Source organism: Cuculus canorus, chromosome 12, assembly GCF_017976375.1.
Source record: "Cuculus canorus isolate bCucCan1 chromosome 12, bCucCan1.pri, whole genome shotgun sequence".
Taxonomy (NCBI): domain Eukaryota; kingdom Metazoa; phylum Chordata; class Aves; order Cuculiformes; family Cuculidae; genus Cuculus; species Cuculus canorus.
In genome coordinates, this window is record NC_071412.1 from 2,500,151 (window position 1) to 2,528,038 (window position 27,888).

The window sequence follows — 27,888 nt, forward strand, 5'->3', positions numbered from 1 at the left end:
TGGATGGGCTTTGAGGCCCCTTCCAACCCAAACCATTCTATGATTCTATGATAAATAATTCAGTCAGTGGTGAATGTATTATGCACAAAAATGCATGCTATTTCACAGTAGAATAACCAGCTACAGAAAAATATGGTAAGTGCTTCAGGTAAAAAAAACCCCAACCTATCTACCCTTGCCTTTCTGTTTTAATTCACAGAGCCACAAATGATTTCTTGTGGAATTTTTGCATTTTATCCACAATAATGTTCTGTGTTGCAGGAACCACCTCACTTCTTGATTATTCTCCAGTTTAATTTGAGACTGAGTGTGCTGATATTTTTGGATGTAAAATCTTGTTAACTGTTAATAGATTCGGTGTTTTAAGAATCATCCATTGCAGACACTTTGGGTGATAACTCACAGAAATGTGGTTAGAATCATAGCATTATAGAAGAGTTTGGGTTGGAAGGGACCTTAAAGCTCATCCAGTTCCACCCCCCGCCATGGGCAGGGACACCTCCCACTGGCTCAGGCTGCCCAAGGCCCATCCAACCTTGAACCCCTCCAGGGATGGGGCAGCCACAGCTTCCCTGGGCAGCCTGGGCCAGGGCCTCACCACCCTCAGAGTGATGAAATTCCTCTTTATGTCCAGTCTAAATCTGCCCCTCTCCAGCTTATCTCCATTGCCCCTTCAGGTACTGGAAGGTCACTCTAAGTTCTCCTCGGAGTCTTCTCTTCTCCAGGCTGAACAACCTCAACTCTCTCAGCCTGTCCTCGTACAGGAGGTGATACATTCCTCTGATCATCTTTGTAGCCTCCTCTGGACCCATTCCAACAGCTCCAACTCCTTCTTATGTTGAGGATTCCAGACCTGGACACAGTCCTCCAGATGAGGTCTTCCAAGAGAGGAACAGAGGGGCAGAATCCCCTCCCTCCCTGCTGGCCACACTGCTGTGGATGCAGCCCAGGACACAGTTGGCCTTCTGGGCTGCGAGCACACTTTGCCAGTCATGTTGAGCTCCTCATCAACCAGTAAGTTAGGAATCAGCATGACTTCCCCACACAGACAGAAATTTCTCGGGGCACAGTATCATGAATTAAGACTGATAAAACTCCTCTTTAGTTTTGTGGAAGTTACTGGAGCTGTGCCTGGATTTTACTTTTACATACACCACAACATACATCTGAAACCTGAAAGGCTCCGATTAGATTCAAGATTGATTTTGGTTCTCTAAATCCTTGTGAGAGTTTTGCAAGTATTTGCAATTACATTCAACGTATATTTAGTACATATTATTAAAGTTACATTTTCTGAACTGTTTAAGGAGTCACTTAATGTCTAAATTGATAAAGCGCTTTGCTTTTTGAAATGTGAAATTATCAGCATAACTGTTCACAGGGAGAAATGGTTCTCTGAAGTTGAAAAAATGTGCCCATCAAAATCTCCCTCTGCTGTAATGTGTTGTGCAATGCGTAACTTTCAGCAGGATATGCACTTATAAGAAAACTTGGGTCCCAACTCTCCGCCCGCTCTGATCTTAGTGAAGTAGCGTTAACTCCCTAAAGGCTGTGCAGATCTTCTGTAAGCGTCTAAATAGACTTATAGCAAATCTACTTTCTTTTTATTCAAGCGAGAGGATTGAGGATGTTGAAAGACATCCCGAAATCTCATCTAAGGATCACGCAAAAGGATATCCTGGAAAGAAAATGGTGGTAAGTGACTCCACAAAGGTCATCATTTTTAAAGGACCGGCATTAACACACTAACTATACGTCCTCCCATGTTCTTATTTATGTTTTCCATAAGCAAAGCTGAAAACTCTAGGCTGGGTTATTAGAAATTGTGTTGTTTGTAATTATACCCAATGACAAATACGTGTACTATACAGAACATTGTGTGTATTATTACGGAACATTATGGTTTTTATATATGTGCCAACTCTAGATGCTGAAAATTGTACTTTATTATTATGGCATTGATATATTATTTGATACATTATTATTGTCTTCTCCCAAGTGACAGGGACAGGGCGAGGGGGAACGGCCTCCAGCTGCACCAGGGCAGGGTCAGATTGGACATTAGGGAAAAAATTTTCACTGGAAGGGTCATCGGATACTGGAACAGCTGCCCAGGGAGGGGATGTCCCCAGCCCTGGAAGGGTTTAAAAGATGGGGAGATGAGGTGCTCAGGGACACGGTTTAGTGGCAGAGAGGGATGGTTGGACTCGATGATCTCAGAGGTCTTTTCCAACCTGGTGATTCTATGATTACAAAAGTATATCGTAAGCCATTGCGTGGGCTTCACAGGTCCATAAATAATATCAAATGACAAAACTAGAAAGCAGTTTCTTCATACTTTATTTTACAATTTCTCACTAAATATATTTACAGGACACAGAGTTTGCTTTAGTGCAATACATAGTAATGTTGCATAAGTACAAACTGTTCAACTTTTCTAAAAAAAATAAAGAAATAAAGCACTTAACTGATGTTACAGCTAAGTATGTAAAGCGACGTTAATAACTCTGAGTGAAAATGCTAACAGCATCTTTTCTTTTCAAAAACAATTTCTAGAAACAAACCACAAACCAGCATTACTTATTCCAAACTACCGACCCTTGTACAGTACCATATCATTTAAAAAATGATTTTTTAAAAGCACATATACTGTACAGCAGTCTTTTTCTACAGATACTGACTTACTCTTTTAATACAAATATGATATTACCTTGGCAGTTTTGAAGAACAAAATTATCTCAAGATATCAAACATCAGTAACAAACTCTGATAAGCACAGCTTCTTGAGAACTTGCTTTAACAGCATTTCTTCACAGTGATATTTATGAAAGGTTGGAAAAAGATTAGCATAAAATATTTCCATCCTTTTTCATTTTTAATGCAAAATTCATTACTTTATATTGGTAATTATAAAATTACAAACACTGTCTATAAGTAACTGCATCTGTAGTAATGATAGAAAAAGTTATCAGTAAGATACCTAAAATGAGGCTTGCATAAAATGATCGTTTGAAGAAAACTAGGTACGTCTTTTTTAAAATAAAATGAAGGGAGGTAACTTAATTTAGAATAAGCAACACAGTAGTTTAACAGAGACAACCTTGTAATCAATTTAGAAAGCTAAGTATTTGTTAATAAATGTTAAAAAATAAAGGAATTGTGATGAGGTGAAATCAACATTTAAAAAGATATGATGAGACATTTACTCCTAATCTTAGTTTTGGCACTTCATTGGAACAATTACTTTACCAAAGACCAAAATGCGTATAAAAGATATATAGCTCCTTGACATACCTCGCAAATATAGTACATAAGTACTGGCAAACACTGAAAACATTGTTAAACATTCCCACAGATTTGCACATGCATGCACTAGTCGGACAACAGCGTTGTATCTATGCTCTTGGCGGCGAGAACCTTGCATGACTTGGGTATTCTAGGCCATTTCTTCAGCAGATCTTGTTTCTGATTTCAGTCTTACAAATTCTTTAGCAACTTCATCATTGGTCCTCTGAGAAAGTATTCTTAGAATTGTTAATCCAGTTTCGTCGACAGAGATGTTTCTCAACAAGGGATACCAAGATGCACAGCTCCCTTTCTCCGCTATGTTTTGCAGCTGAATAACAGTCATTCCTATAATGCGATCTTCCCGAGCAAAGCAGTAATCCTTCACTGAGAGGTGAAGTTCATAGGCTCCTGGCTTATCTTCGCTCCTCAAAAGGCTGCATGGATTTGAAATACAAATTTAGAACAAGGAGTTCAGTTTAATTTCCCTAAGGAATGAACATACTTCAGAATTCTTGTAAAAATTAAAGTGATAGTGATAGTTTATTTTTTGTAGTTCTACATGTTGCAACAGAATATTACTTTAAACCTCTCAGAATATCATTTTTTAACCACAGTAAACCTCTCAGATGCTACTGATGGTGTAGTCTCTGCTCCCACTGACTTAAACAAAGAATTCATCATTTCCTCAATATCTGAAATAAACAGTTACCTTTCCCTAGAAAGTACCCAAAATAGTCAACTAGTTCCACAACTATCATAACCACGTCTCTAAATCAACTGCAAAAAATAAAGTAAGTTAGTGGCCCTCGAAAGGATTTTCACAGTCAGACACTGAGCAAATGATTCTGACCTGCTCAGGGTTAGGGGGAAGGAGAGGAAAATGAATTGGTCTCAGTTATGAAAAAGGAGGAGGAGTAAACAGGCGAGAGTTGCTGTGAGAGCATTTAAAACTCCAGGTTGGGTGGAAGATTCTTATTGCTTTAAGGATTAAATAATAGAGGTAAATAATATTAACACATGCACAACCCTTTAGATATTTAGATATCTCAACAGTTATAAAAAGGCCCCGGTATCTACCAGTAGTAATTAATGTTTCAGTCCAGATAACTGCTCAGGCAAACAGATTGGTATATAAATAGTTATTCCTGTGCAGGGAAATGAATTTTATATTGTAATCAGCTTTTGTAAGAATGAAAGCTTTGTGGTTGTCATTTTTATTAACAAATATAGAAATTAATTTTGAGGTGGTTTCTATATCTATGGACTCTGACATGTATGGTGGCCGCTGGATGTTTGTCATGTTCTTACCATTTTAATTGCATGAAATTCTAATAACATTTGCATAAAATATGCAATTAACAGGAAAAAAAATACTTACAATTGGAAAGTTTCATTGTATTTCGGTGACCAGGTGTTGCTTTTTGTCTTGGTTCCATGTTTTCTTTTCTTGTCCCCTAGGTTAGGACCCAAGATGCAAACTTCCACAAATGGCCGGAACATAGCTGTTGTTTGCCAGTTTAGATTATTGATTGCAACAACTATAAAGGAATACAAGAAATAAAGTTAAATAATATTCCATTGGAAAAGCTCCAATTTATTATCCAGTTTGACTTTGTATAGCCAATGAAAGATGACATGAGAGCTTTCCTATAGGATATAAGGCAAGGAGAATCATTACCTGTTCTCTGCCAGGTAAGATGCCTGACTATTTGCAGTTATAACAGCAGCAAATATACACATATATGTTACAAATGCTTTACATTAACAGCTCTTTTGTCTGCTGCCTTTACTGTAACAAAAAATCAGCTTCTGCTAATCTAAATGATGCTTGGTTTGCTCTGGAATTCAGGCTGTGCAGAACACAAGCATTTTGTTAAAAAAAAGAACATTTTAAATCTTGGTGCAGTCATTTACCTCCTAAGTTTGCCACAGCTTTTGGAAAGCTAAATTATGTGCAAGACATTCAGAAATGTAATTTGGCATATTAGAATGTGTAACTCCATAAATTTGTATAATAAATTTTAGCTGTCTAAGCAGAGAGGCACAGACAGCACTCACTTGCATAAGCTGAACTTCTGCTGACATTAAGCAAGGAAAAAGTATGATCTGAAGCACCTGGAGCATACTCGTAGCTTTAAAAGTACTATAATACTTAATGTTTCTTATTTAATTATTGGTGTGCTTTACTTAGTGCTTGGGGGCTTTGTTGTTGATTTCTTTTCAAAATCAGCTATTTGAAACTTACCTTTTACTGTGACTTTATGCTCACCAGTGCCGGGATGCGTAGAGACGTCCACCTGTACAGATATCTCACCCACTGAATTATTAGTGGTTTGACCTGAAATAATAATTAGTAAGTTAGCATACTCGGCATCTCAATACATTAAGAGAAAGAGCGAAAGAATGTGAGTGGTATTTTCTGATAGAAACACTTAGAAATTTCCGGCATGTATATGTTTCACATTTGGGTGGGAATATGTTATGGATTCACAAGTGATTGTGGTACAAAAATACCCAAGAATTGTGAGTGTCTATGTGAAGTGCCTAAAATAACCCCCCCAAACCCTCCACTGTGGTTGTCATGAGGTGTGTTTGCATCCTGAAACACAAATCTGGTGCTTTTATCAAGCTTTGGTTGCACGTGCACCCCAAAATCTTATTGCAAATACTGTGTATATCTTACTACATTAGGGAAGTTATTTCTATATTGTTTTTGATGAATTCTTTGCTGGGAGTAAAGTTCTGTTAAGTAAGCAAACTGCTGAAGTTCCTCACTAGCACAGACATGGGCTTAAAAAAAAAAGGGAGGTATTGAAAGGTCTTTAATATATGATCGTATAATGGTACAATATAAACAAAATTGAGTATGTTTACTCTCTCTTTAATTGGATGACTGTGAACGTTGAACTCTGTGAACCGTGCACTCGCTCCCTAGACTGCGCTCTGTGACCAAAGCAGATTACTACCTCTTTATAAGTGACTCCTATTTTCTGTGAGTTAGCAGAGGAAAGAGTCTTCTTTCTATTTATACAGCAATTCCTTACCCACTGGTTCCTCATCCATCTACGTGTGAGGAGAAGCAAACGTTGCTTCAGAAGTGTTCTAGAAACTCGTGCAGGAATTAAGGAAGGGGTAGAGAGAAGAGAAGGGTCTTACGTACTCATACAGGGGAAAATGATTTCCCCCCTCCTGAATTAATAGAATCAGAATAGTTCAGGTTGGAAAAGACCTTATGGATCATCTAGTTCCAACCTCCCTTCTGTGGGGAGGGACATCCCGCTGGATCATTATAAACACAAATGTATTTTTTTGCCTTCATCATGCTTAGTTTTTTTCTGGATTTCACCATAATAAATAATCTATACATTATATATTTATTTATATATGTATAAAATACCTAAAAACCAAACCAAAACCCCCTTAGGAGAAATCAGGAATGTTTTGAAAGAAGGCAATTAGCATTTCGATTCGGTAACTTACGAAGCAACCTGATGGTAATAATGGAGAATGCTATGTTAACTTGCGATAATGACACATTAGATTTTACCAAGACAAACATGAATCTATGAATAAGGTAAGTCGTTGTTCTTTCTCCAACTTTTTTTTTTCTTTGTAACTATGCGAAGTATATCCTTGCAAAGCTCTTCTAGCTCATCTTTTTCTTTCTTTTTTTCCTAGCAGTCCCTAATTCACAACAACATTCTCAGCATTACACAAATATATAGTGGGATTGGTCCTGGATGTACAGTCCTGTTTGATATGGTTATAAAGAAAGCTGTGTAGAACCTCACACAGTTTTATACTGAAAACAGATGACATTAAAATGACCCTACATTTCACTATTGCTGAGGAAACTTCTTACAGCAGAACATCTCAGCCAGCAGAGACAATTTCTGTTGGAGTCCAGAATAAAAGCTCGGTTCCTTTGAGTTACCACCCCATCCATCTTACATGTGCTTTCTCTTTTCCTCTCTCTGACAAACTAGAGATACAATTCTAGGACATTCAGTGCTTGCATGTTGATATTCAAGCACTACATTTTAAAGTCTCTGATCTGTCCATTGCTGCTGTTTTCTTTTTTGTCCCCAGTCCTCGTACAGTGGCAGCAGGAAGCAGTGATTCTGATGGCACTATAGAAAGGTCTGTTTATGACACCACATCTAACAAGTCAGTTTGACAGCAAACATCTAGCTCTGTGCTCAGAGGATGATGGCACTTTTCTTCCTTTAGTATTGTAATATAACTCATTAGAAGCTTAAGAAACTTACAAGTAACTCTGCTTTATATTATAAAACTTTATGATTGCTTATTTACTGCTGCTCCCACTCTAAATTCTGCTTTAGATTTGTTAGGTTATTTTTATGAAACAAAAGACAGCATTCTCTCTGGGTTTTAAACTGATCACCTGCATATAAACTGCAGTCATTCTACTCCAGCAAACAAGCTTATACTGTTTGTTTTATAGTGTACAGGACAAAAAAATACTTTCTCTGGCCAAAGATGCTTGCTCCTCAGCAGATTCCTTCTTTTGATTCCTTCCTTATTTAGTCACTGGAACATCATCAATGTGATAGTTGTTATAGCCCTAATGATATTGACAGAGGAGAGCCAAGGACCGAGAACATAGTCATGGACTCATTTAGGTTGGAAAAGATCTTTAAAATCATTGAGTCCCACCATATGTCAAATTTATCTTAGTCATGATGGTCATATTGGCTACACATTCTTCTCTGGCAAAACACAATGGATAAGCTGAAATAACAACTGGGCTGTTCATAGATCTCAGCTCTGACCCTCCAACTACCACAGTTACGCTGCCATGAGTATTTAAATTAGCCCAATTTGCGTACATAATTACTAAAACCAGCACTGTAGCTATGCCCAAAGTCTGCACTATTCATATATTCTAATATATTATTCATATTGTTCCTTCTTGCCCTACTTGATCTCTCTGATTTTGACAACGTCCCTAACAAATGGAAGCAATTCCTTCTTACTAAGTTTTTGCAGCCTTTCTCTTTTCTTTAAACTTACTTGATTAAGTCTCTCTCTGTGTATATATCCTGCCTCCTTCGAATATCCAGCTGTTTTATCTTTAGCTTTGGTGCTAGATGTTCTTGTAAAGACTATCTTCTTCCTGGAGTTTTGTAGCTTCTTGACTTTCTCTTCCTCTCATCTGGACACTCTTAAAGTTGTTGCAAGTGGTTACTTTTGCAGTATTTTTGCTCCAGGTAGACTAAGATAAGCTAGGCTCTAAACCAATCTTTATAGCTGTATTAAAAATTGGTAAATTTATGGAGGTTTACATTATTGTTCTATTTTCTTTATACTCTGGTTTTTAGGATTCAGGATTTCAAGATCTTCTTTACCTCTCTGAGGATTAGAAATCTAGTTTAAAAGGAAAAAAACCAATCACTTGCAAACTAATCATTATGCATGACATGATTTTAGTACCCGAGACTTGGAAAAGCTCACTAAGCGCGGTGAGCCAGGCAATAAAACCAGCTTAACTGGCAACGTTGCCCTGCAGCAACGCTATTCTATCCCATCTGCTGGCTACCTTCTTCAGAGCAAATATGGCCATTTATTTAAATACCAGACCTATGCTTTGACCTTCTTTTCTATACAGGACATAAGGATGAAAAAGTTGAACGAATATTCAAGCTTTCACAGCGCCCAATGCTCCAGGAATTACACAACTTATAAAAGCAACTTTTTAATTCAGACAAACTTTTTTCACCTTCTGATTAACGATACTAATAAAATACATATATTTGTCTGGGATTCATCTTCTAGCTTATAAGAAGACAGAAGATGGGGGTGACTAACCAAGTTTGTTTTTTTTTTTTTTAACAGGATCCTGAGGCTCTAATTTAGAGGAAAATCTTGAGTCCCTGTTTTAACATCTTCGCTCGATACAAAGAGTAAGTTAAAGCTGAATTGTTAAGAGCTGGATGTAATAAGCTAAATGATCTCTTCTGTATGCGTGCTACAGAAAAGGAAGGCAAGCAGGGAAATCTGCTTTAGTAATGATAATCACGCTAACTGCAACACGTTCTTTGCTTTAGGAAATTGCTGTACAAACTGTTGATAATTGTTTGTTTTGGGGGATTTTGAGAACCAAGTTCATTTACTTGATGGCTGTCTTTCAGCAACTGTTCTTTCACCAGACTGCCATGAAAAGATTTAGAAGATTTGTATTTGATTAGAAAACATATATTATTTTATCTTAGGAATCATTTGGTGTGAAGGTGTTAAGGTTGACAGAAGATACTGTAGCATCTGAAAGCCTCTCAGTTGTATAGAGCCACATATTCAAATAAGAGGGAATGTATTTTGATTTTCTGTAATATCAGAGTGATACAAAGCACCAGGGAGCACAGTGTGAAACCAGAATATTATGGTGTGGGTAGCAAGTGCTGGTTGGAGTGTCAGGGTGGAATTCCCAGTGAAGGCTTTCCCCTTCATCTCTGCCTGGTGTACGCCATGCTTCGGTTGATGAGAGCTGGCAATTGCGCCAACACCATCGGGAGCCTCCGTTATCTCCAGCCACTTGTTTGTCTATCGGGAAAGAAACTGGGGATGAGCCGGCTTTGATCTGGGAGGTGAGGAGCCAGTTAGCATCATCCAGCCCGCGGGCCCTCAGGAGTGTGGATACACACACGCCGTCCGGCATTTTAACCTGGCAACATAGAGGCAAGTACAGCCTCTCAAGTTCGGAGGTTTAAATGTATGCAGTGAATAGTCCACTGATACCACTAAAAAAGCTGATATCACACAACTGATGGATACCAGTGGTTTGTGTTAATTTTCTTGAACACTTAAGAGAAACTGTAATGTACAAATTATTTCTAATTTAGAGGCTTTACTGTTCTGTTTAACAAGTAACCAAAAAAAATTTCTATTGTGACAGCCTCCTAAATGAACCTTCTGTAAAAATTTTTTTTTATATGTGAACTTCTAAAGTATTTATTTTCTGCCACTATCCCAAATGCACTTATTACTGTATGCTAGAATATTTCTATTAGTTATAAATTCTGCAAGTTTCTTCATTGTCCTCATGTTTTCTGCTGTTTGTTCCTATACATTCCTTGCAATCGCTTGCTGATTTCTGCAGCTTATACTGCAGGCCATTTTTTTCTTTCATGAAATAAGGTTGTGTAACACACAGTTGTGACCTCAATTTGAAACTGCAGTGGATGAAGCTGTGATTATTTCTTGAGTTAAATTCTGCCTGAAGTATGGGTTATGAGAGAACTGGAAATGCTCTATAGCACTTAATGTTAGAGTAGAGATGCACCTTTCAAAATGTGACAGTTAATACTACTTCAGTTTTGACACACAAAAAAAGCAGGAAAAAAAATCCTTTCCTTTTCACAGGAGCTGCTAACTGATTTTTATTTTCTGCAGTCTGAGGTCAACTATCTGCTTGCCTAAACTATAGAATGTTTGCTGTTCTCCAAGTTAACTGTCGGTTTAGTATTTGAATCTGGATCCATATATTTACAAAGTCAGAAAACAGTGAGGTTCTGCTTTCCCTTGTACCATAATAGGTTGCCAAGGAATGTGAAACTGAATTTTGGCTTGGCAGTTGAAAGGAATTGCTCTTATTTTTTAATCGTGTATTTTCCTTCCCTAAGTTGGTGGCTTCACAAGATGAGCATGGAGTTACCGTTATGGTTACTCCTTCTCATTATGTAAATATTTTCAATATTGCTTGTAATCTTTTCTTGTTTTCAGATGCTTCTTCCCCTTTTAGCTTTCATTTGTCCAGCATAAGAATGAAGAAATCTTATACAATTGGGCTGATGTGAAAGAATACCGTTTTCAGCAGCCATTTAAACACACAAGAGGGGATCACCGAATAAGCTCCACGCTGCTAGATGAGTACGGATTTTTTCTGCTTGAGTAAGTAATACAAACTCTTTAAAGTCAAGCTCAAAAAATACCTTGCAGTTCTGCCTCTATGCATAGCTCTGCCATATACCTCACAGTAACAGTAGCACTCTCTCATGAGGTTTATAAAAACTAAGCTACTATAAATGTATAAGAAAAAATATGTCTCTGACTATTTCCAGTAAGTAAACATTTTAGATGGAACAGTGGCGTTTACTTTGGAGAATTCAGTGGTAATAAATGAGAGCAAATTCAGGACACTGTAATGCTTGAGGTGCTGTCTTTTTATATAGTTTGCTAAAACCACAATCTTATTTGGCCAAATATTATCAGAGTTGATGCTAACCAAAGGTAAACATTTATAACACAGGCTATAGTTTATGAAATTACTGAAGATTTAAGACAGTTCCTGAATTAAACCACGGCCATAAATCTCCTTTTAAATATGTTATCCTTTAGATTAAGCAATCTAGAAGATGAAAGTAGAATTTAATTCCATAAAAAGGTGACTGTCAGGCTAGAAAACTCTTGAAGCATCACCTGGACCGATCTGAGCTTTGAGTAACAGTAAGGCAAATGTACCGTACAGAAGGAAAGTTTCTACAACAGTCTAATAGATATGGATGTAGTTTTACTTCAGGTTCTGATTCTGCTCCTTCTCTTCTGAAATATAGAAATACAGGATCCTTTGCCTTTTATAGTTTTGTCTTGATTATGAAACCGTGGTTGAATTAGCTCAAGTTTAGTTAAAATTAGCTTGTCCTACTCGAACTATAATTTGACCTTTTTGTCTAGAGTTGATGTAGGTTGACAACTTGGAGAAATACATCAAATGGACAAACAATGTGGTCTTTTACAGAAACCTTTGAGCTTTCCTTGATGGCGTTCTGTGCTGGTGTGCTGGCTGCCACCCAGCTGTCAGCTAGCCAGGGGTGGTTTAGCCATACAGCTCTGAACCCCCTTTTCCTGCAGCTGGGCAGGGTTTTATAGGTTTTAGAGGCTTGGCATTCAGCTACTATTTTACAAGTGATTCATGCTTGGCACAAGCGTAGCGTGCACAAACAATTGTTTGGTCACGACACATTTTGAGCGCAACCCACTTTCTCTGAAGGTATGCAAAAATGTTATCCTGCAGCTGAATTTAGAGTAGAAAACAAATCACTTTTACGGTATGAGGTGATGTATATTATTAGTAGTGACAATTTACAGCTGACGAAAGTCCAAAGGAAACGGAATCAGAGAACCGAACCTCAGGGGATCTGCTTGGTAATGGTGTACTGATGCTACGAGATTCTCACTTGGCTGAATTTTCTATGCAGAGGCATCAATGACCATACTGTGTGTAAGATTAGTTACTCAGGCTTTGAAATGCAGTTTTCTTCACTAAACTGCCTTCAGGTTTTTCAAAATCCTTTAGGTCTCCATCGGTGTCCATTTTGGAGACTCGAAGTGACCTGCTCCACAAAATGGTTTTTGGCAGTGCTAACACACTAATGTATGGTTGAATAGAGGGCACTGCAGAATTACCTGGACACCTTCTGGTTAACATTAAGAGTCAACTTCGGATAAATGGAACTAAATTTTGTTTGCAGCTCATAATTAATTGTATATAAAATTGTAAAAGTTGTCCTACCAAACAATACTGATAATTTATTTGCAAAAGAGACTGCTGCTCTACAAGTTTTCCTTTTTTTTCATTGGGATAAAAATAGATCAAGCTCGGGAAGGTTTTGATTATCTTTCTGGAAATAAAATTACCTTTTTTTTACATTAAGGGACAAATACAGATAATCTCTCACTTTCTATCATGTGGATACCAATGTTAAAATCTGTATCGATCAGAGCCTCACCAGTATTTTTTTTCAAACTGGCTCAAAGTGTGCGGTGGATCTGGGCTAGCAATAGGGATGTAATTGGAGAAGAGAAACCTCTCTGTCTTCCTGTGCCAGGCAGAAAGACAGACGTTTAATATGCTAGCATACAACAGCACTTGTGCTAAACTCATATCTGTATTATCTAATAAATAAAATTGATATAGACAACGTTTTTCTTTTATCTTTCATTTTCATAGCATGGTTACAGATTCGTTTTCACAAAACTGAGTGACAACTGAATTTACAACTTTCATTAGCATATTCCTTTCTTAAATGGCCAATCATTATATAGAGGTGAAAAAAAAAAAGCAATAAAAAGCTCAATGTCAGCAGTTATTCAAAAAGTCACTGCCGCTTTATGCCCAGCATTGCCATTTGCTTATTCAAACACTTGTCTGTTTTGAAAACAATCTTGAAAGTCTGTAGTGGTGCTCTGAAAAGGAAAAATCATCAGAGTAAAATTATGGCAGATAACTAACTTCATTGGTCCTGACTGCGTGATGATTTGCCTTTAAAGCTTATGTCCACAGCAACAGAATCTCCTGATGTATTTGAAAACGGCAATAGGAGTTTAGCTTTCAAGTATTTTGTGTATTGAAACCAGCACATGGGAAACGATGAATTCCTGAGATTAAACATCTTTAAAAGTTGGAATGTTTTTATTGATATTGCCTATGCAAATTTGTTTTGTTTCCAGGAAGCTCTTTTGGAACACGGAGACATCAAAACTCTGGTTCAACCACTCATCCTTATTTAGAAATGGTGTGAAAGCGTATTCTTGGATAATTTGGTTATTCGTACTGAACGGGACCCTGCACGCCCATGAAGCAGGAAGTATCAACGACCACAAGACACACTTTTACATAGCTCCTATGTTTTTGGTGGGTAAGGGAGTAACCCCACCCCCTCACACCAATCAAAGAAATTTTGGCCCTCCTGTTCCTTACAAGCACCGCAGCTGAATCATGGCAAATGAAAAGCTGTGGTTAAAAGTAAGCCTGACTATTGTCTGATTCTAATAGTCGTTAAAGGAAAAGTGAGCACCTTAGAGATAATAAAGAACATGACCTAACTTTAGCAATGTTGCCATGGAACTTCTACTTGCAAATCATGTGAACTCTGAAAACTTTGATTAATAAAGCTAACACTTTGTTTTCATCTAGCTGAGGTTCTGATTTGCAGGGGAGATATCTAAATTGTTTAGCAACTAATGTTGAAACTGTTTCTTTAAGATATATGTTTTGAAGATGCTTGAGAATAATTAGAAATTAAGAATATATGAGACTTTTTAATGTATTTATGCATGACTAACCTATGAAAGTTATCAGTCAAATAGTTACTTCACACCAAGGGATCTGACAACTGCGTGTAGACACATGGTCTGTTGGCAAAAGTCCTTGAAGACATCCTAGAAAACTGTTAGGCATTTCTTACTGTGATGTGACTCATAAATTCCAGATAAAGGTGTTTGCAGAGTTAGAATATGGAACTATCCATAACTTTCCCCCTAATCATATTAAGTTCTGTTAGAAATAACTGTTTAGAAGGTAGACACCAGTTATCTACTGAGTAATTTGAATTTTAAAAGAATTGTTCTTTTTTTTTCATTGCTAGACCTTTAAATAAGAGTAAAGGGTTGAGATCAAAATTATATCATGGTAATACTAATTTAAATAGTTAAAATAAGGTAAAAATAAGATTCATAAGCTAAAAATAAGTAATAGGGTATAAGGGTTATTAGTAGTAATAGGGTATAAGTATAATAGTATAAGGGAAAACCAGTTTTTTTCAGAGCATATGTTGTCATTATTCAATATGTTTTTTGCTTTAAAGTATTTTTTTTCCATTGCTTTGTGTTTAATTACACAGAACTATCAATACATTATGGATTGCTTACATGCACAAATACGAGGGCAGATATAAATCTAATTATTCGTCAGAGAAAGTTTCTCATTTGCAAACAAGTTCATTTTAAGGAAATGCTAATGATACAGCCATAATTGTGAGGCTGGAGCTCGTAATCGAGAGGTTGTTAAATTCTTTTAAATGAAACACTACAGGATGATGAAAAGCTATGAGTCACTTTTCCTTAACTTTCCTTCCCAGTGGCTACAGTTCTGATCGTACCTGGTGTGCAAATATAGACATGCTAATACGTGCACAGAAATGAACACAGACCTCAGGCTGAAATTGGGATGAAAATCAGAAAACTCAGGTTTGTGGTTCAGGACTTTTAAAGGATCTCTGCTTACAGCTACAATCTGCATAGTTTTTTCTCCTGAAGTTGTAATGAAAGTGTATATAAGGAAAACCAAAATATACTAGTAATTAATAATTTTCTGCCTAAACCCATATAATTAATCTTTTTTGAGAGGTGGGAAAACAGTCTATTCCATACATAATAGAGTTTTATAGCAATTTTCTCACTTGTAATGTATGAATTATTAACAGACATCCTCAGTCAAATATGAAAGCTGCCTGTGAAATCATTCCTTCGAATTAATCCTCGGGCAAGTTGCAAAACTAATGTTTCATGCCTTTTATTCTGTGAGTAATACACTGTATTTCAGAGGTAAGAGCAATTGATTTCCATCTTAACTGTCCAATTAAAACTTTTCTCATTCTTACGAGTGGGAGCAGGCTATTTCTTTATAGATCAGGAAATTGTAGTCCTTCCCAAAGATATTAAGCCGTGGACAGGCCATTTTTACAAATGCCTATTACATGCAAAAGATTAATACTATAGAGTACTATTGTGCTAAAATTTGCAGTTTCTTGAATGAAGAAACCATTTAGAGTTGAACATAATGCACATTATCTGTGGGCAGTTCTGTATGTACTCTAGAAGTGTGAAAACACTGTACTAGACTGATAAGAAAAATGGTAAGAAATAGCTTCTTTTTGACAATTAGAAGGATTTCATGCCTAAAAGTATAACCATGAGCTGTTTCCCTCTTACTGAAAACATGGAAAGTCCTCTTCTGAAATATACCATTAATTAATGCTATAAATATTTTAAATGAAGAGGACTTTGTGTTTCAGTTTTTTTTGGTGCACTACATGAAAATTCTTTCACTGGAAAAAGTGGCTTCAGTGTTGCTGATGTCCAAATTCAAAGTACACCTCGTTGCAGGCTCTGCCTGGCTTTGCCTTTGGGAAAGTTTCAAAATTTTGAATTTTGATAAGCAGGCATAAAAAATGATGTGACATTTTCAGCAGGATGGTTTTGAATCTGAATACTGAAATGCACAAAGGATAGCCATCTAGACAGGGAAAATGATGATTTTTATCTTACAGAAGCCCTATATTCCTTTTGAATCCACAGATGACCTGCTAGAAGTGTAATCTGCAATCGGTGTGCTACATTAAGGATGTGTTGCTCCCAATTTATTGTTCTTAATGCCAAAAGCAAACCTTCAGGGCTACGACATGCTTTTTGCAGTTATTTGTGATTAGTAATCATTGTCCTCCAGCTCTGAAAGTATCTAGAGCTTCCAACGTACTCTACGAATTTAGTGTGTTTCTGCCATTGCAGTATGCAATCTGGGGTGGCCTCTACAACCCTGTTTGTGTGAGGAGTGCTCCTATAAATACTCCACTATCCAGTGTTCATACACAGTGCTATGGGACCTACTCTTCCTGGAAAGCTGACAAGCTGATAAATGCACTGTTCTCAGATAAGCTCCAGTGACTGAGAACAGCTGTTGATGTGGGAAAAGATCACGGGACAAATTTGTGACAATAAACTCTAAAATACCACAGTGTTTGGAGAACGTGATTGGCAGATGATCATGCAAAACATTTAAATGCTAGTTTGATGCACTTACATCTTTCTTACAGGTCACTTACTTTGAGACTTCTGAGTGTCTATAAACTTCTTTATCAAGGCATCGGTAGTTTGGGTGTAAAGGCTAAGAGCGTATTTCAGGGACTGCAGGTCTGGGCTTTTTTCCAGGAAATTCTTTTTCAGCCCACTCCCTCCAGCATGGAAATATTGCTAAAATGAGAAACAAATATGGTCATTCAGAGAGGCAAATTATCTGAGAGTGACCCCAGTTACAGATGTACCGCTTTAAGTAAAATTCTCACACAAACTTTTAACGATAACGCTAGATTTAGGATTCTAGCAGTTGAGATAACTGTCATCATCTTTACTACAGAGATGTTTCCCCGAGGTAAAAATTTAAGATGTGTGAAAAAATATATATAAAACTTAAAATCTGGTCTTCATGTTTTGAACCCTGTTCTTGCTGGGTTCTTCTTCAGGTTGTAGAGAGTAGAATTGATTTTAATGCTTTATCTAAGGAAAAAAATCTCTAAAATTAAGGCATGGTTTAGAGCACAAGAAAAGAATATATTCTTTCTGAAGGAAGGGGGACTTTTGTTTAAATTTTAAAAGAAAAGATCTTAGAACATGAAGGTTTGGATTAGCACTGCATTCCATTTGTCCCTGAAACTGTGATTCTGCCTTGGGAAATTAGAAATTCCATAGGAGTTTCCACGGTGATCATAATTTTTAATTCCAATTTAGACCTATTTTTCTGTGGATATGCAGTAAATATTTATATCATCCTTGAGTGACCACACTAGGGTTTCCTGGACCGTGAAAGGAAAAGGACAGAAGAGAAAAGGAAGTTATTGGCTGGTACTGCCCTTGAAGACAGGGAGTAAATTCCATCCTTCAAAAGAGGAGAGGCAGAACAGCTGTGCCCACAGCTCTCTTTACGCACTCCTAGGAGTGACGCAGCAGTAAACCACTCCATCAGCAGTGCTTCCTGCACAGCTATGATGGGGGAGATCTTCACTCTGCAAGCAGTTGCACCACCGTACGAGAGCATTGCCGGCTGTTCACAAAGGCCTGCTTACAAGGCACTATCCCTCCCTTTCTCCATCTCACTTACACTGATATATTGAGTGCTTCTTTCCTTCTTTCATGAAAAAAAAAATATATATATGAAGAAAAGTTAAAAAATAATAAATACTTTAAACAAATGATGATTCCTGATCTATAGGCACAGGCAGACTTGGATCAAAATACGTTTACCACTTTGATGCCATGCTATGTCAACCACTGCAATTATTATATTATGTTTCTCAATCCTAAAGCTTAGTTATAAAAATTAGGACAGATTCTTCCCTTCTTCCTCCCAAATTGAAGAAGTTTTCCTAAACTTTTATACAAGACAATGGTTCATGAACTAACGCACTTGAGCTACAAAGAAAAGATAAATTGGCTACAGGAATTTAAAACCAGTGTTTTGTTCAAAAACTTTGCAAAGCCTTTTGCACTCTACGTTACAGTTTTTGGTCTTAGGACTGATGTATAAAGCTCCCATTATGGCTGACGAGGAAAAGCAAACAATGGTTTTCAAGAAAACACCGCAGCTACTTATTGACATGCAGGATTGGTCCACTCGATAGAGGGAATGTTGGGAACTGTAAGTAGAATCTGTTCTCCCTGCCTTGTCGGAGTGTTGCCAAAGGAATGTATGTAATATATATATTGCAGTTCACATACATACACGTATACTGAATGCGTTATCCTAATTATATCTATGACAAGCAGACCTGCAGTTCCCCCATGCCCGCTGCATGTTAGCCTACACATTTCACCTTTTGATTCTCAAGATTTTTGCAAGAGACAAAACATAAATGTACTTCTCATAACTATCATTTACATTTCTGTGCTGATGGCTACTGACTGTCAGAGGGAAAAAATAGCTGCAGGGCAAAACACAGGATCTGAAGTCATCAGGCTGAAAAGTTTTATCTTGCTTTAATCCTGTCTGGGCAGTTAGTGTCAATTTAAGACATTCTGACTAAAACACCTTTATCTTCTCATCATTACATACTTACATGCAATATATACCCTTCAAGCAAAGTATTTTAGATTATCCGATCCAAAGAAAGCTCTATTAATTGTTTAAAAGTGTACTCATGATTCTACCAAGGGTTTTAATTTATAAGCAAGTGTTAAATCTGTTAATATTTTTTTTTTATAGTTGGGTCTCCCAATAACATCTGCAGCAGCTACAAAGGTCTAAAAGCTCCATGAAAGCTAAAAGACGTTTAAAGAAACAAAGACACCTGACCATCGTCTTCCTCAGTTTTTGCCTTTTTTTTTTTCTTTTGCTAATAACTGGTAAAATTTGCATGCAGAACCCACTAATATAAATATATCCTTATTGGATGGAATCAAGTACAGGAAAAAAAGGAGTAAACAGGACTTTACAGATTCAGTTGGATATCCACGCTTTAGAGAGGTATGTCTTAAAATAGTTCATCTGCTACTTGTGTTCCACTTTGAGGGGTTTCAAAAGAGGTTTGAAAGTCATGTTGGCAAATGCAAGGTGGAGACACAAATGCATAATGCCAAGGATGTGAAAATCCATGCTGTAGCCACTACCGTCTCAGCCAAGACTTGACAAACGCCACGCAGGTCATACAACGCAGTAGTTTCGCATTGTAGAGCGCTTGGATTTACAGCGCTCGCAAAGATGAAAATGGAAACTAGAATAATGTTATCAATGAATGTTATCTCTGGACTGAGATAATGAGATAGCTGAGATAACTCGGTTTCAGATAACTAAGGCCGGAAAACCACTTCTCCTAACAGTAAATTGCAAATCAAGCTAAAAAAATAATTGCTAACAACATAATAGCTTACAACAGAAATGTATACAGAGCATAAGCCGCTTTTTAAGATGAAAGATTATTATTTTATGCTCTTCAAAGCACTAATAACACCATCATCTATTAAATTATAATTGTAAGTTGCTCAGTGAATTAATGTTTGGTACTAAAAATTAGACTAATGAAAGGAAAAATAAAAACCCTGCAAGCACCGAGGTACTCTCCCCGAAATCCCTTCCTTACAATAATCAGTTACTTAATTTTTGAACAGTTTGGGTTTTTTTTCTTTTTTAAAAAAACTTATATAACTAGCATTACCCAAAACGTGTATATTTTCATCATTAAGCTGATGAACCGCATTCCTAAATCAGCACAGCAATCTTTTTTCTTGACTTAACTCACAAGTTTTCTCTGTTCACTTTCTAATCGCGTAAGGCAAATTTCTGCATAATCAAGGCTATTTTTGGGGAAAAAAAAGATTTTGCCATATCATGTACCAAGTACAGTAAGTGGGTTATAATGCCATATAATTGCCTTACAACTTGAAAATAGTTTGTTCAAAGCATCATTTTGCTCAGTTTATGAATGTAAAACATGGAGATGAGAATACAGAATTGAGGATTTTCTGTATTTCTAACATTTTTCATCCAATTCTAAACTTTTCTCAGTAAAAAGAGTCATAGGTAGATATTAACAATAAGAGTTTAAGTCTCTGAAATTCAAGCAGGGTTAGAATTTACATTTCCCCAACTTTATTTAGAACAAATGTTTTGAAAGGAAAATAATTAGATTCATATACTGAACTGAGGACTCCACAGGGTTTAATTTGGGAGCACACAGTACTTCACATTTTTTTTCCTTTTTTGTTTCCACAATATCAGTAATCCCCAAATATTGTTTTTATTTCTCAAAGAAACACCTATCCCCAAAATAGCATAAATAGCAACTGGGAGCCCTCTCTGATACTTCCTTCTTTTCTTTTGATATACTGTTTTGTTACACAAGACTTGAGCACGAATATGCCCTCTTATTTATATAATCAAGTTTACCTTTGAGTAGCTGCCTCCCTACCGTCCTGATGTGCTGTCTCATCAGCAGCAGACATGAAAACATGCCGTTACTCTATAAATTGATTGCTTTCAAGTTATTTACCCCAAGTCAATATCCAGGCCAACGTGAAAAACACTGATAAGTACGTTAAAAATAGTCCTTAGTATTTATTTGACTTCAGAAGCCCAGTCTGTGAAGACTGTATGAAAGTCTCCATTAGAAAAAAAATTAGAAAAAAATTAATTAATCTCTTTTACATTTAGGAATGTAAGGAAAAACCCACAAAATGAGTGGAAGTGAAAACAAAGTTTTCAGAATACTTCAACTGGTTTATGTCTGGATCCTTTCAACTTTCCAGAGAGGTCAAATCCTAGAGCTACTTTATCAATTACCAATAAATTAGTTGCTAATTGTAGTAATGAGATTAGCACCAGGTGAGGTTGGATGGATTATCTCTAATATGGCTCCTTTCAAAAATCTAAGGTAAAACATTTACTGCAATGCAAAGACTTTTCTAAAATAGTTTTATGCTTTACCAACATCTGCATCAATGAGCTGTTGGTAAGCATAAAAATTAATTTATTCAGAAGTGCTTTTAACAGGTATGTGATGAATTTTTTATTTACACTGAAAAGGGAAACCAATGTGCAGAATAAATAAATGGTAACTTTAAATTAAATTGTTTAGGAGTGAGACTAAATTAGGTGGTGAGTTCCAAACTCTAAAAAGTACATAAAATCAACTGGACATTGAATTTAAAACAGTGTTTACCAATGCATGGTATTAAAACGCCTCGTTTTCTGCTGTGCATAAAACCATACACGTTCACAGGAGAGCGCAGCAGGAATAAACACAATTTTCAGGCTCAGTGTCTCCTTTGTGGGAGAAAAAGAGGCTACGCTGCAACATAATAAGGATTTAGCCCAGCTGTGTCAGCTGCACTAACTCCAGACTGAAAAGGAACACAAGAATCGGGTGAGCTTTGGTCCCCTCTGATCCTTCACTGGATCCTGTACGTGTTCTGCCCGCATCTGAGAGAATAATTTTTCTAACTTCCCTGCAAGCAGACTGTTAGACATTTGCTTTCCAGTCCGTACTAGGAACTTAGGATGAAATGGTTCTCAGTGTAATAAAGGGACCTTTATGATTCTAAGGGAGTATTCTGAGTTAGAATCTGTCATTTATGTCACCAGTGTTCTTGGTCATTCCAGTACAGAACAGAAAACCACGTCAAGCTGTACCTTTATAGTAGCTAGCGCTACTTCCATTATTGCACACTGCCTTAGGGTCAGGCTCCTGGCTTCCTCTCGGATCACGTGGTCCTGCAAAGCAAGTTAAGACCGCAGCTGATTTTGAAAGAGAGACAGTAGAGTGGACTCTCTATTCTTGGAAAAAACAAGTAAACAAACAAAACTGCCAGACGTCCCTCAAGCATCTTTGATTAACAGGCATTAATTCAACTTCAGACTTCTTTTCCAACAGATTATAACCTAGAGCAATCATGTTTCTTGAAAGCATGGGTTGCAGGGAAGAAGAACCAGTTTAATACCGAGCGTTTCTGTAGCTTTTGTTTCTTTTCCTAAGATGTATTATTTCTCTGTCCTGGGGGGCAGGGAAAAGGTGAATTTTTAAGTTTGAATAAATCTACTATATGATAATGAAAGAATAAATTTTGTTAATGAACCTCACAGCTTAACTAACATTTATTAATGCCTTCTGGTTTTTTTCTAAAACAGGCTTTCCTACTAGAACATAACCTAGAGTCATAAAGCGACTATACTGTGAAATCAGTCTAAAACAGGCATTCTGTTATTTACTTAGGCAATCTTTTACCTCCTCTAGCAAACTGAACAATTACTGAACTGAACAAGAATGAATTGGGCAGCCTGATCCAGTGGGAGGTGTCCCTGCCCATGGCAGGGGTGGAACTGGATGATCTTTAAGGTCCCTTCCAACCCAAACTGTTCTATGATTCTGTGAATCTGACCACATTTCTGCCCCAATCTGAAATCCTAATGGCAAAATTGCTTGGCAAGCAACTGGCATCGGTCTCACATGTCTAAGGCCTCCATCAAGTGTATTATGGACTTCAGTAATGCCGTGCGGATGAGTTTATTGTAGAGGCACACGCTGTTTCAATACATATCATAAATAATATTCAGAAAAAAATTACTGGTATTCCCACCTTAGAGTGTTTTCAGAACTGATTCCAGAAGGCAACAGAAAGCTCTCAGATTTTATTTTTTGGTGATGATTAATGCTTGTAAGGCCTAGTTGTGCAATGTGGGTTTGATATCTTCTTGACCCTTCTAGTGATCACTTTACCGTACAAGCATACAGTCTTTTATTCTTAATTTGGTTTTGATGAGACTGTATAATCATCACTCACCTATGAATAGTTACTGCCATATTCAATCTTACTATAGTAAATAAGCATAAAAATGAGGCATGAGGCTTGGCCTCGCAGTCAGTAATATTTCATCTATTACTTTCATTAGAGCAAGCCATTCACAGCTTTGTTTGGCTTCATTACCTTGAGTTTTGACAGTTGTCCAAGATCTTTGGCTGCGCTGAATATCATCTGGGGGCCCTGCAATCATATTGAAGATTCAGGAAACAGACTCATTACAGCGTGTTTGCTTTTTATGTCAACCAGATCTTATTTTCTGCTAGGACAATAGCCAAAGTCACTGTTTTGCAAACCCAAACGAATATTTCAATTACAAATGAGACATATTTTCATTCCGTTTATAAGGCCAAGTAGCTGCCTGTCTGCAGCACGATCTCCTCCAGTACCCTATACTTGATATAAATATTGCATATGCTGCTGATGGTGATTTTGTGTGCCCCTGTCTGCTATCTCGCTTTGTATTTCGTATTTTTAAGCTAAGACTGGGTTTGTTCTTATGCAGTGTGTCAACGAGATGCTGATCCATAATTATAGCTCTCAGGTGCTTTGTTAAGACAAATAATCATAATGGGCAGTGGGCAGCCCTAAAGAACCTGCAAAAGTTTAACTGTCTACAGTGAAATCCTTAGTTGAGTAACACACAGCGTAACTGTTGAACCAAAGCCACTTTTTAAAGAAAAGATATCGAAGTGTTAGGAAGTTAAGCTGAAATTTTAAAATAGCCAAATCCTGGCATGATACCAAAGGCCAATACCTATATTTTTGTTTTAGACAAACAGAATTCTGCTGTAATTCCATCTTCACGTTTTTTTATCATAATTACTCCAAGAGATATAATTCCCACTGCTGTACTTGGCAGTTCAGGAAGATACGGTTCTGAATGTCTGAATTTCAGAAAAAAAGTCAGCTCAACTTACATAGCACAATGCAAAACAACTTTTTCTGTTCAAGAAGGTTTCCATTTCCAGAAATAATTTTGTTTCTGTATGGTTCAATCACAGAAGATGTAGTATGGAACTGAAGATTGGATTTTCATCATTTATTAATAATGAGAATGGTAAGATAAATATGAAAATTGAAAAATAACCCTGTGCCTGTCACACTCAGACAGAAAGTAATAGTCAAGTCTACAAAAGGGAAACATTTCTCTTACAGTATCCTACTTTTCATTGATTTTGTTTAATTATGTGTTCAACAGTAAATAGAAGTAGCAAAATAAATCCAACTAGCTACACATCTTTCACCATGCTGCCTACTGGGACACTTTAGATAGAGGCTACCACTAGTGAAAAACAACGTCTGGTGAAGTGTAGCATACACACATGATACAGCAAGTGCTCCTGAAGCCTCATACAGTAATCTTTGTACCTATTTTTTGAGTTCCTTAATCATTACAGACTATATATTTAAGATATTGTACTTCTGCTATACAAATATTGAGCATAATTTTGAAAAAAGTCTGCTGTCCACATTTTCTCGTCTGAGGCTTACGCTTCTTATGCACGTGCGGAGCGAGGGTTGTTTCAGTTTTATGAAGAACGGAGGCAAAGCACTTGTGGCAATCCCAGCTGTCACTGTTTAAAAGGATCTCAGAGTCTCGAAGGACAGGTATGCTCTCTGTCTTTCATCAGTAACTGGGTGACAAACAGAAGACTTCTTACCTTTGGCCACTAACTAATCTAACATCCATCCAGAAGACCTTTCAGACGGGTGAGGGGGAGGGAGGGTTCCTTGTCTCTGCTTCAATGCCACCTTTTCTGTGTTCTGCCTGAAATGTGGAAGTTTTGCATTCCCGATGTACACCCGCAGCTTCATGAAGAATCTTCTTGTTGAACTAATGATCAGAATAAGCTTTTTCTAAAGTGGGCTAGAACTTCCGTGTCACAGCTCATTGCTTGGCCTGGTTTGTGAGCATCACTGAGGACAACAGAGGGCCTTACAGATTCAGGCAGCTGAACTGAAACCTGTGTTCAGTTGGCAGTTAATTTTCAATATGGTTAAAAGACCAAACTATTTTTTATTTCTTTTTAAATAAATGTTTACATTCAAAGTTGTGGGGGAAGACATTTTAAAAAAATGTTTTACTATCCTGACTGAAACATATTGTGCTATTGTCCAAGTGGGTTTACTAAGTCTTTGATAGGTAATTCTGTATTCTTGGCAACCAATTAAAAAAGCAACAGAAAAAAACCCCTTAACTCTGAACCACGCTGTTTTACGATTTGGAGTGTAACAACCGATGCTGTATAAAGCTAATAAATGCTCCTAGTGCCTGACGGAAATGCAGTTAACTAATTTAAGAGCTACTTCCGTAATTGCAGATAAAATTTGCACCAAAATATTTGAAAGGCAAAATAATAATCTCAGAAATATAAATTTGACACAGTCACTCATCAAAAGAGAGGCTGTTTCCAATTATGCATAGTAAACAGTGTAGTAAACATGAAGAAATTCAGAGAGTGTAGTCCTGGCTATGATCTTTTGATTGGCTCTAGTCTAGACTTTTACACCATTTATACTTCTTCTGTTAGACTTCCTCTTGCCTCTCCAGCAAAGTTGTTTCATGTACCTTTAATATGTTATAATAAGATTTAATGATATACTTTTAAAGTATGGATACCCATCAATATATTTTTAGCAGCTTAACTGATACCACAGGATGTATAGAGTTGCCCAGAGGCACACGATGGCAATGTCACCCCCAGCTTGTCATAAAGATGGGGAATTTATTCTAGTCAAGATTGAAAATGAGAAGAATTAACATTTCTGTTATTCCAGGTTCCCCTCCACCCCACAAAAAAAGCAATTAAAGAAAAGCACTGCAAGCCAGGCATTTTTTCTTTCATCATTAGCCAGGATCAGATTTTACTGGTGTCCTCAGCTCTGTCACCACTCAGGTTTCACGCCGGGCCATCAGCCCAGAGTGGTCTTGTGTGTACCAGCACTACTTTCTGGATTAACTTAAGTTTCTTTCTCTCCTCTTTTCAGCTGTTAATGCAGTCCTGCCCAAAGAGGGCCTCCTATCATCTGCTATTAAAATAACCCCAAAATTTCAGAGCTAAAATTGGCTTAAACATCCTGATGTTAAGTGCTGCCTCGGGATTAGCACTGGCGAATGGGATGGAGCACTCCTGGCTTTCTGGAAGCTACAAAAATGGAAGCAATCGAGTTCCCGTGCAACTGGGAAAGGCAAGGAACACTCTTGGTACTACTGTGCATGAAGTCAAGAGAAATAAAACATTAGAGCATATGGCAAAGTCAGTGATTTGGCTTCTTTTATACTGCTCTCATAAAAGCTGCTGCGAGTCGGGGCAGGCAGGACATGGAAGGGCAAGGCTTTCCTCATCAGCTCAACTGAGAAACCCAGCAACACTGCTTTGAAACTCTGGAGAGCGACACCCTGCACGCTGGCAGGACATGATTCCTTCTGGTCGAGGTACAGAAAAGGAGAGTATCAGACCGCTTGGCAGACACCTGATTAAGCTCAGTATTTGTTACGGTCCTTATTTAACAGGGGTGAACTACTGCTTGGAAACTCACGGTTTGGTCCGTCAGTGGTGGAAGCACAACTTGTTTTTCTATTTTGTTCAAGACTAACTTCCACAGCTCTTTTAAAACCCGCTTCAGAACTGTCTTCTCACAGATTTTCGCAGAGATACTTAAACTGGAATAAAACAAAACAAAACACAAACCAGTCTCCAAAAGTAGTATTAAGATTTCAGAGGTGCTGTGTCACTACATACTCAGCTTCATGGCCTTGATGGTTTAGCTTTTCTCTACCAATAAATATTTCTCAGTGGTTTAGTTGTTTTGCAATATTATCAGTACATATTTCTGGAAAAAAAAAAAAGTAAAAAAAAGACTTGCAGATCATAAAATCATGTAAATCTCCACTCTCCAATTTATTGCTTAATATATTACTGATCTATATTTATTGAAAATGCAAATTGATGATGAATAATAAAGTTTGATGGATGATACCATTTAGCACTCCCAAGTCCCTAAATTGAAGTTTTGATATATAATTTGTTTATGCCTTAAAAATAAAAACAAAATGTCTCCTTTGTTGTCTTGTATTTCTGCTGTGATGCAGAACTAGATGTTGAAAGCTAATGCAAATTCAGGGCTGCTGTTTGGAAGCATTTATTTCTACATACATATTTGTGCAGTCATACTATCTATTACTAATGGTAAAATTAAATTTTTGGACAATCTATATACTTAGATTTTTATTTAAGAGTATATTCATAAATGATATTGTTTGGATCATCATGAATAAGTAACGTCATGCATAAAGCACTGCAGCTTTCAGGTGCAGGAAAGAAAATTCAAAGTATCACACAAATGCATATGTGGGTAATTTTACAGAATTATGTCTGATCTATTAATGTAAAAAATGATTATTGTAAATGCACTATATATATCACATAAGTATGCCAGTTCATATTTCTAGGATCTCTTCCTAGTCTTAGTAAGTACATAAATAAAAGCATAATTAAGAAATAACTAACCCCCAAAACATATTAATATGACACTTTTATAATCCTAATATCAATATATATTTGTAACAAAGGTGTTATTCTCTAGCAGGTTTTTTTTCCTCTTAATTTTCACATCTTTATTTTCTGTGTGTGGGTTTAGCATCTGCTAAAATTCCATTTAACATTCCTGTGGTGAGGAATATTTTCTGTTTGGAAAGTAATTTAAAACACAGTTTTGTTTCCACGATGTCATTAT

At 37.0% G+C, this 27,888-nt stretch overlaps 1 protein-coding gene and 1 long non-coding RNA gene across 8 annotated transcripts in view; one reads left to right on the forward strand and one right to left on the reverse strand.

Moving 5' to 3' along the window:
* Positions 1-2,329: 2,329 nt before the first annotated feature.
* Positions 2,330-27,888, reverse strand: part of UNC13C (unc-13 homolog C) — a 222,028-nt gene continuing 196,469 nt past the window's right edge. For all 7 annotated transcript variants that reach the window (XM_054077487.1, XM_054077486.1, XM_054077488.1 and 4 more), the window contains 7 exons: positions 26,692-26,815; positions 23,275-23,331; positions 21,983-22,063; positions 16,908-17,055; positions 5,534-5,626; positions 4,667-4,826; positions 2,330-3,722 (listed from right to left, as the gene is read on the reverse strand). In XM_054077487.1, coding sequence (XP_053933462.1) covers positions 3,437-3,722; positions 4,667-4,826; positions 5,534-5,626; positions 16,908-17,055; positions 21,983-22,063; positions 23,275-23,331; positions 26,692-26,815 — 949 coding nt within the window. In that variant the 3' untranslated portion in view covers positions 2,330-3,436. The remainder of the gene's footprint in view (positions 3,723-4,666; positions 4,827-5,533; positions 5,627-16,907; positions 17,056-21,982; positions 22,064-23,274; positions 23,332-26,691; positions 26,816-27,888) is intronic.
* Positions 4,837-12,902, forward strand: LOC128853352 (uncharacterized). The gene is made up of 3 exons (XR_008451830.1): positions 4,837-4,980; positions 9,145-9,212; positions 11,029-12,902. It is a non-coding gene; the product is annotated as an uncharacterized LOC128853352 (long non-coding RNA).